At 53.5% G+C, this 12485-nt stretch overlaps 4 protein-coding genes across 4 annotated transcripts; all 4 read right to left on the bottom strand.

Moving 5' to 3' along the window:
• Positions 1 to 79: 79 nt before the first annotated feature.
• On the bottom strand, positions 80 to 2540 carry MgAMN10 (putative 1,2-alpha-mannosidase; the record flags this gene model as incomplete). The annotated part of the gene is made up of 10 exons (XM_003854715.1): positions 80 to 298; positions 373 to 463; positions 527 to 672; positions 767 to 964; positions 1042 to 1258; positions 1317 to 1360; positions 1412 to 1558; positions 1624 to 2080; positions 2138 to 2194; positions 2244 to 2540. The coding sequence occupies 10 exons, from the start codon at positions 2384 to 2386 to the stop codon at positions 278 to 280; spliced, it is 1521 nt and encodes a 506-aa protein (XP_003854763.1).
• Positions 2541 to 3571: 1031 nt separating this feature from the next.
• Positions 3572 to 5065, bottom strand: MYCGRDRAFT_84417 (uncharacterized protein; the record flags this gene model as incomplete). The annotated part of the gene is made up of 2 exons (XM_003854714.1): positions 3572 to 4602; positions 4843 to 5065. 2 exons carry the CDS (start codon positions 5063 to 5065, stop codon positions 3572 to 3574), a joined length of 1254 nt encoding a protein of 417 aa, XP_003854762.1.
• A 1100-nt stretch (positions 5066 to 6165) lies between these two features.
• On the bottom strand, positions 6166 to 9330 carry MYCGRDRAFT_67825 (uncharacterized protein; the record flags this gene model as incomplete). The annotated part of the gene is made up of 3 exons (XM_003854713.1): positions 6166 to 6517; positions 6608 to 7470; positions 7523 to 9330. The coding sequence occupies 3 exons, from the start codon at positions 9236 to 9238 to the stop codon at positions 6166 to 6168; spliced, it is 2931 nt and encodes a 976-aa protein (XP_003854761.1).
• Positions 9331 to 10326: 996 nt separating this feature from the next.
• Positions 10327 to 10823, bottom strand: HMGB2401 (HMGB family protein; the record flags this gene model as incomplete). Its single annotated transcript, XM_003854712.1, has 4 exons — positions 10327 to 10368; positions 10421 to 10545; positions 10599 to 10694; positions 10751 to 10823. The coding sequence occupies 4 exons, from the start codon at positions 10821 to 10823 to the stop codon at positions 10327 to 10329; spliced, it is 336 nt and encodes a 111-aa protein (XP_003854760.1).
• Positions 10824 to 12485: the final 1662 nt, after the last annotated feature.

Below are 12485 nucleotides of genomic sequence, written 5' to 3'. Positions count from 1 at the left end.
GTTGTTTGGCCGTCACGTTGCTGGCACATGTCGGCGGTGTGCGGACTGCCAAGCTAATTATACGCGGATAGGTGGTCTGCCTGCATCCTCGAATGACCGTACATGCACGGTCGTCGAACGGCTTATACAGGCGTCCAGGTACGTTGGCTTCCCGGGCTTCTGAAGGCGTGCGTGCATTCAGTTCATTTATGCCAACCTCAACACACCTGCCAACGACTACGACTCTCCTGATTCTCCTAACGCAGACTGTGTGCCCGCTCGACGCCTGTCTCAGACATTAAATCGGCGTTCCAGCAACCTATCACAACAAAGATCAGTCCTGAACCCCCTTTCAAGAGCGTCGCCCAAGCGACTGCTGCATTCTGAACATACCTTAAACGGATGCGCCTCCGTATTATAAACATATTGATTAACTCCCTTCGAATCAACCTGCCACTCCGCGTCCGGGGCATGGATCAAGTAGCTGCAACGTCTATTAGTGACCACGTTCTCTTCCATCTTACAACCCTCGAGGTATCGCACGTACCTGTACTTCAACACCTCAGCGAACCAAAACGACTCTTGAAAATTCGAAGAATTGCCGCCACCTGGGGCATTCACGTCTTCGACCGCTGTGAAGCCGGATCCTTGGCGACAGGTTGCGTTGATGGATAGGAAGGCGTTCCAGGCGTACTATCAACAGTCAGTCCAGCACAGTCAGCGCGAGTGTTATCAAGATGGACGACCATACGACATGCGATCAGACAGGGATGGGGGGGTTACGTACGTCTTGGTAAATGCTATCGCCCGTCGCGCGGTAGGCGTAGTAGAAACTCTCGATGACCTCAGGGCGGAGGACGTATTCCGCGTCTTTGATCCAGAAACCCGCACGGTCGAAGAATTCTTGTTGCGTGGAGGTGAGGTTGGTGGTGTTCCAGGAGAAGACTTCCGGGCCGATGCCGGTGAGGGTTTGTCTGTACGTTTCCTACACAAGAAGGAGTAAGAGTCAGTCGGAGGCTATTTATGGACAGAGACGGGCGAAAGGGAGAGGAAGATTCATACCTCGCAGGAATTCACGAGCTCAAGACCAAAGTCAATGTACCTCTGCTCCTCTAACACGAGCCCGCCGAGGATGAAGTTCCCACCGTCGAAGCAGCCGAGATGCTGGGAGATGTTGCGGAGGGTTTGACCGCGGTAGGCGGCGAGGAAGGTTAGGTCGGGTCGGGGAATGGGGTGGGAAGCGAGGTATTTGATGCTGCTGTCGACTGCTGTGGTCCAGCTGGTAGGGCGTTAGTTTGAGAGGCTGGGCTATGTCTCTGAGATTCATGGCGGCTCACCGGTCTTTGTACTCGGCGAATCGTGAGGTGTCGTATATGTACATCTACGTCTGATGTCAGTATATTCGATGTACACGTCGTAGATGTACCCTCACCTTGATCAAGTATTCGTAAAAGCTGTCGGTGCCTCCGTTCCAACCACCACGGGCGTCCAGGAACGTTCCATTCTCGATCGACATATCAGTACCGAGCAGGCCAGGAAACGGCTCAGAAGAAGGAGGTTGTGGATGGAGAGCATAGCTCTGTTTTAATCGGCTTTCGTCAGCATTCATCTGCAGTAGAGTTCCTTGGAAATGTCTCTACAAACCTCTGCCTTTTGCGAAAGCTTCGCGTAGGTATCATCTCCCGTCAGATCTGACAGATGAGTCCACTCCAGCACAAGAGTTCCCACGGTCGCCAGGCCATTCGTGATCGAATTGTTGACACTGCGGTTGCCCACATAGAGCGAGTTATCCGGAATGCCGGAAGGCGAATCAAAGGTGAACTTCAGAGTATCCGCTAGATTCTTGGCCTGATCGAGGAGGGCCGCGACTTTGCTCTGGTCTTCGCACATGTCTTTGAGAGGACCATTCAAGAGATCGTAGCCAGAGAGAAGACCGCCGAGGTAACGAATCGTGGTCTCAAAGAGACTGACCACTTCGTCGTCGGCGCTGACGTTCCAATCGATTGTGGGAATGTGCTCGAGGATCTGGTGGACAATGTCTCTCTCGCCCATGATTAAGGCGGTGGACAGAGCGTCGACCGCGGAGGCTCCCCATCCATTGCTGGGAGAATCGTTAGAGGTGGGTTCTTTCACTACTTGCATTGTTGTTGTCCCTTACCGCGAGTTAGAAAAGGTGTTGTTCAATGGCAGCAGCTCATCGTTAGGAAAGGCATATCTACTCGTCGTCAGCGGAGGTTGCCGAGCACAAGACGCGGTATCAGTACTTGTAATATCCGGACCAGGCAAATTCAAAGGCCTCCTTCACTGCATCCGCTCGCTGAGCTGCTTCGGACTGTCCTTCCGATGTCGATTGAGGAAGAGCCGCCGCCAACGTGGCCGTCAGGCCGAAGAAGAGGGCAAATCGCATGCTGCTTATTCGGAAGTCCAGCACTGAATATGTAAAGACGACCAGAACCGAGGGATGCCCGACCGCAACAGTCTTTTAATGCAACACAGTCGTGAAAGCAAGCAAACAAACTCCAGAAAGAGCGGCAGTGCGGTGTAACGTAGGAGGGAGATTTACCTACCGCGACCGCTGATCCCCCAGAGCAAAGACATATTTCATGCAACTAAGCAAGACAGTTTTGTATACCTAATTTCTACGCAGCGAGCTCATGCGTCCCTTCCCGGTCTGTAAGGTGGGGATCAAGGTCCTTTGATTCGTGCTTGAAGCTTTCCCTGTCTCGAGGCAGAACCATGTAGGAAGCAGATCGCTGGATTGCTGTTGTGTTCCCTGTAGAGTCCGGCGATTCGCCGGCTAGAGTGATCATCCGGTTCAATCAGATGCGGTAAAGACGTTCAGGAACAGGCAATAGATCGGAGGTCTGCTGGCTTCTCGCCGGACTAGAGAGGAAGGTCGTACAGCTCCGACGACGGAGATTGGAGGACGAGCGAAGATGAGTGGAACGGCAGATGCATCGCTGACTCGGATTATCCTTGCGGATACGGCTCACGGATGCGGTGTGCTTGATGCACTCTCACAGGTCCGCAATGCAACTTTTAATGCCATGTGACATCGATGTGCAGCGCGCTCTCGAGCCGATCGGCGGATGGGGTTCGGTTGGCGAGACATGTAGTGCGGTGTTGGTACACAAGGTCGAGGTTCAAAGGAGGAAGGATCAGGGGAGGCAAAGGGAAGTGGACAATTCCCGCAAAGCTTCCAGCTTCGACGTCGATCTCCCGAAACTTAAGCTTCTCGGTACAACATGACGAGCGCGGTTATCGAAGGTGGACTCGTGTAGGTAAGCTACGGGAACGTGCTGAGGAGACACAAAGGTAAGCTAAGACGATGTACTGGAAAGCTGTGCTCGTAAGTTACCAGACATGCTAGATAGCCGTACATGTAAACTACCAGACATGCTATACATTTGGACAGGTAAGTTAGTTGGCATGCCAGACAGCGGTACAGTTAAGTTAGCAGGACATGTGCATGCAAGTTAGCAAGTCGCGTATGGTCGTTGCATTGTACCATATATACAGCCTCCTCTAAGACTTTATTCACAAGCTCATACCAGTTCCGATGCACCTCTCTGCGCTCATGACAACCATACAGTCAAGCATCCAACATGAACTCGTCCCCGTCCAGCAGACTCCTACTCGCCACAAAGCTGAAGCCACCGAAAGGATTACTCTCCTCCGCGGCGAACGGGTCATCAACAATATTCTCAAAAGCCAGACTTCCGCGCGTGACGACCGGACTCATGGGCAAATCGGTGAATTCCTGGCTGAAGTTCTCCGCGAGCTCCGGGTCGGTGATGACGGGTTGGATGGGCGGCTCGCATTCTCTCCTCTCGAGAGCTTTCCAGTCGATCTTGCGGAAGAAGCGGTGCGCTTTCAACGCCTTGACGTCCTTCGCCGTCGTGCCTCCCAATCGCTTGTGAGGTTCCTTGCGCAGCAGACGAGTGAGCAGGTCCTTCGCATCCGGTCCCAAGAAGTAGGGCAGCTGCAACTTTGCCTTCACAATGTTCTGCTGGATCTTGGTGTGGTTGTTGCCGCCGAATGGAGGGCTACCGGTCAGCAGGTCGAAGCCGATGGCTCCCAAGCCCCACCAGTCCACTGAAAAGTCGTACGCTTTGCCTTCAATCACTTCGGGAGCCATGTATTCGATGGTGCCCAGGATGCTGTTCGTGCGTTCGTCCTCGCCGTCGAGTGCGACTTTTGAAAGGCCGAAGTCGGTGAGAAGCAGATGTCCTTCCGTGTCAAGGAGACAATTCTCGGGCTTGAGATCTCGGTAGATGACCCGGACGTTCTGGTGGAGATGTTCCAACGCAAGCACCATTTCAGCCATGTAGAATGCCGCGACCTCCTCTGTGAACATGCGCTCCATGGCTAGATGGTGGAAGAGCTCGCCGCCTTGCGCATACTCCAAGATGAGGTAGAGCTTCTCCTGGTCCTGGAAAGCATAGTACAGCTTCACGACAAAAGGGTGCCTGTTGACAGACTCCAGGATGGTCCTCTCGGTGCGAGTCTGCTCGATCAGACGCTTGTGCACGGTGATGCTGGCCTTTTTGAACTGTTTCTGCGCATATAGCCTTCCTGTAGCTGCTTGCTTGACCAGGTGTACCGTACCAAACGCGCCTTTACCTAGACACCGCATCTGCTCAAAATCCTCGGCGCACATCTTGCGGTGAATTGTCTCGGTCCTCAAACCTCCCTCGATCGCCTGCGAAGCGAACAAAGGTGTGCGTGTTCCAGCGTCCGAGCTGATGAAGTCCTGATCGAGCGGGACATCGTACGTCTCCATCTCAGTCTTGTCGCCGTCACTACCGCGCGAAGAGGGTGTCATGCTGCAAATTGACGAGTTCGTCATGACTCTCGACAGACCGGGCCTGGTATCATCTGATTCCAGAGCAAGCGCGTCAAGTCGAGCGCGAAGAGCACTGATTCCACCTCCAGGAGTCAGTGGTCGTAAGGCAGGGCTGGGCGCATCCTTCATGGCACCAATCCGCGGAGTGTTCAGCATCGAAGCGTCCGACTCTTCTCCTCCCGACGTGACCGGAGTCTGGAATCCTTTAATCAAATTGACCGCAGGAGCAGCAGGTGGCATGCCCTTCTTCTTGTTCTTCTTCCGCTTGCGCGCCTTCTCCCTGATCGCCTCGTGGTTCAACTTTGGCACCTGAGCAGAGGTCTCCTCAACTGCGATATCCTGCGCAATCACGCGCGGAGACGAAATCTCCATCGGAGGAGAGCGCTTGCCCTCAAGTCCATTCTTGCCAAAGTCGATGTCCATGGCTGGCATGGTCGCAGCAGACTTGTTTCTGCGCAAAGTATGTCTACCTTTTATCCCTCCATGCAGAGCTCGTCCGTCTGGTTTTTATTGGTATGCTCTTCTATTCAGGCTGGTTTTGTACGTCCAAGATGCCGGCGCCGTCCAAACGTGCCAGATCTTCAAGTTTTCGCCCACGTCTCAACGTGGGCCTGACCAAAGCAAGGCTCCAAAGCTGGAATCGGTTTGCGACAGACCTGCAACGCCGGAGAAGGACGCGACAATCTCGGACGCGAAGTGGAAAGTGGTAAGAGTCGAGGGTGCCGAATAGCCCATAGATGGAAGTTGACTTTGGTGGTGTTTGCGGTAATGTGTTTGCGTAAGTGCTTGATCGTCAGAGTTACTTCTGACGATAACGTGGAACGGCGAGTCTGCGTGTATTGATCGTTGGTGCGTGGTGGGTTTGCAGTGGAATAGGAGTGGTTTGAGTCGTGGTTCTAAAAAGAAGTTGGAACGCCGGAAGCGAGCGAACTTGGCACGTGCGGCTCAGCCAATCTATTCCGGCACGCGCGCTGACATGTGACGCCGCATCCAGTTGAACGCTCTCTTCAGTGAGGCAGTGTTTGAGGAGTACATCATGATGCTAGGCGGCTTGGTACATCGCTCAATTGTAGGAGAGGCCATGAGAACTGGTCAGCTGGACATGATCAGAACATAAAAGGTGTCTGGTAAACGATATATATTTACAATATTCTAACAATGCTGTCTTTCAGTCGTGTGTAACGTGTGGTGGTCAGAGACCTCATTAAATGCTTTTTCAGATCAAACGCCATGCCACCGCTCTCCCTCTGTCCTGTTTAATCCCGCACCCTCCGATGCGTGCCGTGCATCGTGCATGGAACCGTCCGCCCAAATCAAAGCATCCATACATTCCCACCCATCTATCGTCCGGTCCTCCCTCGCCGGAAATAATCATAACTCGTATCCTCTTCAGATGCATAGCCCGGCGTATTCTCGCCCGAAGGCACATTTCCATATCGCACAGGTCCATAACCACCAGGCGTTACTGCAGCAGGCGGGCCGAAGCCCATACCCGCAGCGCTCGACATGAGCATATCGCGGCTCTCACGCCGTGGCAATTCGCGGCGGGAAACTGGCTCTCGGTGCGACTGGCCAATGTCACCAGATGGAGAGTGGTCGCGGAGCATTGAGGGCGCCTGGTGGTAGCCGCGAGGGTACTCCATGCCACCGTCTCCCACTCGTGTATGGTCGGAGTCGCCCGAGGCATCGCGACTGTGCACATACGTCTGTTGGCCGGAAGTGTTGCGGCTGTGGCCGTACGGCGAAGTGTCGCGACTTTGATCGGTGTAGGTCGAGTCGAACGTGCCGGCTCTGGTGAAACCTGTGATTGCGCTGCTTGGTGTGCCCGGGCGTACAACGTCGCCTGCGTGGCCATACAGCTCGCCATCTCCGCCGGCCTCGTCTCGGAACTCGGGTCGGTTCTTGTAATGCTCAAAGTCGAGGTTGTTTTCGTCGACCAACTCGAAAGGCTCATTCGACTTGCCTGAACGTCTGCCAGGTTTGCGCGGGTCCATATTGTCCAAGTAGACATCTGAGTAACCGGCAACGGTGGAAGTATCGTCATCTAGTGATGTTCTGCCACCGTAGATGGACTTCAGCAGATGCTGACTCTTCGAAGACACCATCGGCGTGATAAGCGGCCTGTACAGCGCAGGGTGACCGAAACGAGCAGCCATCCTATCGCCCTTGGTCCTCTTGTTGAGCTCATTCCCTGCGTGCTGTTCCTGATCGCGCGATTTCTTACCCGTCTCATAGTAGTCGAACTCGTCGTCGAATCGATATTTGCAGTAAACCTTGAAACCAATAACAATCAGCGGTAAGGGAGCCAGGCAAGCCAGCTTTGCCCAGTGTGCATCAATGAAATCGATAGTAAGCGCCAGGATGACCACCGCAACGACGAAATTGCCGAAGACAGTGAGGAAGAGCATGCGGTTGAAGATGGACCGCCAAAATACACCACCAGACTCATACTTGGTGATGAGAACGTAAAGAAGCAGATACTTCTTCATGAACGAGTCCATCCAGAAATAAAAGGCCGTCACCGGGAGGATCAACGGATGGATTGGAGCGAAAGCAATGGCAACTGTCGCGTAGAACAAGAAGTAGTTGTAGTAGCTGGCATAGTCCATGGGCTGAGGAGCCGACAGCTGGATCAAGCTTCGTGGCTGGAAAGGACAGTCAGCTACAGCACGGAGTAGGAGCAAGAGGAAAACTTACAGTAGGTGAGGAGAAACGGCGGGACCACGAGTTGGTGATCAGCGTCCACAGCTGGCTCAAGTCCACGGCGGCGCCCAAATTTCGTTGCAACATCCAGCAGATCCAGTACGAGGACACTCCGCACAATCCAGTCAAGACCTGCGTCAAAGGAGTGCTTCTGGTGATAGTCTGCTCTTTCCGGACAATAGTCCAGATGAGCGTCCAGACGGAAGAAAAGATCGAGAAAACTATGAGGTTGTTGATGACGAAGAACTTGTATAGACTTCGAGCCACATGTCTCTCACGGCTGGTCTTGCTCACGTCGCCCGCCTTGATGCGAAGTTTCCGGAAAATCGCCGGAAGGTAGAAGTAGAATGACATGGTGAGTGCAGGAGCGAGCACACCCTGCACGATGGCCCACCACGTGGAGTGGGTATCGTATGTTCTTTTGAAAGCCGGCCAGAAGATGGCGAGGTTGGACAAATTGGCCAGAAACGCAGCAATGAGCAGGTTGGGCACAGTCCAGACCACAATGAGCACACCAATCCATAGGCTGTTCACGAAGCTCTGTCGCTTTCGCTGACCACGCGACATCTTGAGATTCTTCCAGACGAGAGCGCTGGGTTTGGGTGCCAGCTGGACTTCGGCTCCGTGGAACTTCTTCCCTTTCGCCGCATAAGCTGTCACATGGGCAGCAGAAATGCTCTGATACGATGCGAATCCGTAAAGGAGGGCATCGCGCTTGTCGACAGACAGACGAACTTCACGGATTTGTGTTTCAAGCTCTCGAATCCTTCCGGTGAGATACTCGATGGCGTCCACTTTCTGCCCCTTTGCTCCGCTGCCATATCCCTTGTCGTTCTTGTGCACCTTGCAAGTAGGACGAGTCGGAGGAAGACGATCCGGGTTCTTCAGATATTTGGCCAAATGCTCTTCAAGCTCTTTCACAGTCTCTGTGTGCTCCTCAACCAGCTCTGGCAGGTCCCGCACATTTCTAGCAATGGCCGTCCGCGGCTGCTCGCCCGAAGCCCTCACTTCGTTCACGAGGCGTCCAATCCCTTCGTCTGAGCGGAGATCCTTCGGTAGATCAGTCAATAGCAGCGTACGAGCGTGCAGACTGTGCTGATAATCCGAACTGTTGTAGTATTCCCTCCTCATGCGTGTGATCTGAACATAATTGATGTAGAGAAAGTATAATATCACCGCGGTGAAAAGATACGTGACAACGACGTATGCCCACAGTCTCGTCTGTCCATATAGCAGCAGCGGTGTCATGCGGTTGAAGAATCCATTCGCGCCGACCTGGGACCCGACCTTGGACTGCTTCGATCCCAGGAGGTTATTCGGGATAATGATGCCACATCCGACCACTGCCAGAATCGAGAAGATGTTCCTCAACATGCGGACAACTCGCATGAACACCGCGGCATCCACTCCCACCTTTTCCACCAGATCCTTCTCTTTCGTCTTCACAAGCGGTGAGAGCCAGCCGAACAGGCCTTTCGAAACGGGAGGTGGAGCATGCTTGCTGTCGGCGTGCTTCGCTCGAGGGGCGTATACGACGCTATTGTACGGCCGGAGGAAACAGAATAGTAATGCAATGACTGCCGTGAGCACGGCCGATGTGATCAAACTTGCAAGAGCAGACTGTCCAGAGATGTTGCTGAAACCAGCTCCGATTACATCAATGAGCTCCTCGCCGGTGTTCTGCTGCTGTCTCGCGAGCAGACCCGCCATCGTGGATGTCGTGAGAGGTGTGTTCCACGGATGGGGTGCAGGGCGTTCGAGTCCAGATGATGTGCTAGGTGCAGCGTGAGAAGACGGGTTCTGTCCTGACAGTAACGACTGTGACAATAGAACAGCGAGTGAGATGACAGGAATGCCTGACGATAATGAGAAGGAGAAGGTTAACAAGAATAGGAAGAGAAGAAGAGGTATTGAAAGAGAATCAGATGAAGGCGTCCTCGGGACAAGAAGCACAAAGAATCGGTAGAAATTTGACGTAACGTTACGACACAACTACCCCAACGTCGCTCTATTGGGGTCGTCGATTCACCGATCTTTCGAAGGTACATATGCACAAGGAATGCATAAGCTTCTTGCAAGTTCTCTAGGATCATTAGATCAATGCCATCCAGTCTGACAGGTACAGCTCCGCCGTCAATCCCATAGCAAAGGTGCGTGCCAGGACGATGTCATCCTCTGCTAGACTTACGCGTCGGCAATGTGGGCTAAATATGGGGCGATTCTCGTGTCCAGGGACCAGGGCATACTTTTCAACGACCGGGCTATTTCTGGGGTCGCCTACTTTTTAGCGCTTCTTCCGGTCTTCCATTTGTCCATAAAGAGTAGAGTCTTCCCAGGTCCCATGTTCCCATGTGCCGGCATGATGTGGAACGGGGTCTGGATGCTGCTATGCCACGAGGTCACCGCTAGTGCTTGAGGTCATGATAAACAGTACCCTCAAAATGTCTCTCGTGGACCGAAGCCAGAGAGCGTTTGATGAGCACCATGATCGATTCACATCTGATCGAGCTGTGGACAAAGATAAAGACGCATTCGATTCTGACGAAAGCACACGTTTGCATTGAAGTATACACCCGCAGCTGCCGTCATTGCTGAATTTGCAGAAGCTGGCCCATCATAACATACACGCAAACCCCATTGGTATCATACCCATTCCCGAGCAAGTCGCAGCCGCTGCCCTCTCTTCGCAGCAGCGCCGCATACCGTAGCCCGAAACTTGAGCCAGCTTGAAAAGAAACACAGAACCCACTCCATGAATTCGACAAAACACTGAGAGAAGTTGTGAGATGGATCGAGATTTACTCGTCATCCTCATCTTCATCAGCAGCGGCGGACTGTTCCTGAATCTGATTAGCAAGGCATGCGATGTTGTGACGGTGATGATGAACTCACGTTCAGGTAAGCCTTCTTCTCCTCCTCGTAGCGCTTCTTGTCGGCGGCGGCCTTGGCCTCGTAAGGAGTCTTCTGCTTCTCGTTGAGGCCCTTCCACCTCTCTCCGAGGAGCTTGCCAACCTCGCCTGTTGCAACGTTAGTGGAGGTCCATGAGGGTGCACTCGAAGAGGCGACGAACCGAACTTGATGCCAGGGTTCTCCTCGCGGACGTTGTCACGCTGCTCGTTGGCGAAGAACATGTAGGCGGAGAGACCGCGCTTGGGCATGTTGGGATCTGTGCATGGTTAGCGAACGATGATGGCAGTACTGGGAAGAGTCGAAGAGACATACCCTTCTTCTTCTTGCCGCCGTCGGCCTTGCCGCCCTTCTTGGCGCCGCGGGTGGTAGCCTTCTCCTTTGGCATGATTGCGGTTTTTGAGGTGCTGAAGAGGAGCAGATGTCAGCGACAATGGGTCGAAAATAGAAGGTAAGTCGATTTGTGGATGACGGTGGTGGCAAGTCGTGATGATTTTGGTTGTCGAGGTATGTGGTGGTGATTGTTGTTGTTATGAAGAAACGCCGGCTCAAGGTCGCGGCCACGGTCGCGGTCGCAACCACGAGCTTCGCGGTCACGAGCAAGAGCGCAGAATCGTTCAGTCGGACGCGGAAGCGACTTACTGAAGGGGTTGCGGAAGTTGCAGTAAGGTGAAGATCGGTTCTGCGACGCGTCGATTAGCTGGTGAACGATCGATCAATCAACAACGATGCAAGTCGTCGAAATTGTTATTTGACGCGACCGCCAGAAGCGACGGAACGCGCTCACAACAATGCGAAACGGCGAGCAATCGACTGTTGTTTGGTTGCAAAAGGTGTGTGGTGGATGGAGCAAGTCGACTTTCGCGGTGCCGTGGGCTGGTTTTGCGGAGCGTGGGTGGATTTCTTACCAGAGCGATTTTGGTGAAGGCGAGTTTGGTGGAGGACTTGTAAAAGGCAGAGGTGAGGACTGAGAGGACGGGCAAGCAAAAGTACCCATTCTACACAGCTCTCTATCACGTAAACGGGGCTAGTTGCGGAACATCTGATCACGCTAATGACCTCCTCGTCTCCTTTCCTCTCCTTTGGGGAGCTGCATCAAATCCCACGGAAGGAGATGAAGCATGCCAGTAGCAAGACAGAATGTGGAAGGCACGAGCTATACACTGATATTACTTTTGTCTAGTATTGCGCAGCTGTTACAGTGGAAATGTGCGTGCAAACATACAGGCACGAGAAGGCATGGACGCGCGAAACGGGCTGTCAGCCCCGCCAGCGCCAGCACCACAACAAAGCCGGCTGCGAGGTCAATCTCCCCGCGCGACCCTTTCGGTTCCACGCATTCCGTCTTGCGCCTGGCTTTCGTCGTTCATCATCATCATCATCGACACCATCAAATGCTGTAGCAGACAGTCGCGATTGCATACTATTACATCCTGGACTGCAATACCATCATCATAATTTGCCGCATGTTACGGTATGATTGCGCGATGCGCTGCCATCTGATGTGACCAACACCGGCGTGCCGCCCTGACTCTCGCGGCCCACGTGGGTCGTAGAACAACCACTCTCCGAGCCACAGTAGTGCAGACCATCGAGTGCTTCATCAGTTTCCTTCATCGGAAGCGCCCTGAAAGCTCACCTCGCATCTCTCCTTGTCGACGACCAGCGCGAAGAACAGCTCTCCCAACAAGTCGCACGCTTCATGCAGGGCAATGCCAGCTTGATAAGGTACCGCGGTTCTCGCTCAGCTCATCGCTCGAGTGGTGCAATCGCCGTGTCGATTCAGTCCTCAATGGACATATATCGGGAGCAACAGAATGAACGATACTGTGCGACTGTTTGGCATTACCTGCTGCAGTACCTGCAATGCATCTACCTTAACATGCTTTGCTTCCTCGGCAGGTACCTTGCTGGTACGTCCATATAGTATGTCTGACAACCTATCTGTACGTCGAGAAGGACGCCCTCCTACCTTGCCTGCAGGCCTCACAGCTTGTGGCTCCTATCTTACCCGCACGACTCATTCCATGTCTCCCTTCACTACCTGCAC

Source organism: Zymoseptoria tritici, chromosome 2, assembly GCF_000219625.1.
Source record: "Zymoseptoria tritici IPO323 chromosome 2, whole genome shotgun sequence".
In the NCBI taxonomy this organism is placed as follows: Eukaryota; Fungi; Ascomycota; class Dothideomycetes; order Mycosphaerellales; family Mycosphaerellaceae; genus Zymoseptoria; species Zymoseptoria tritici.
This window is presented reverse-complemented; position numbering and strand designations above follow the sequence as displayed.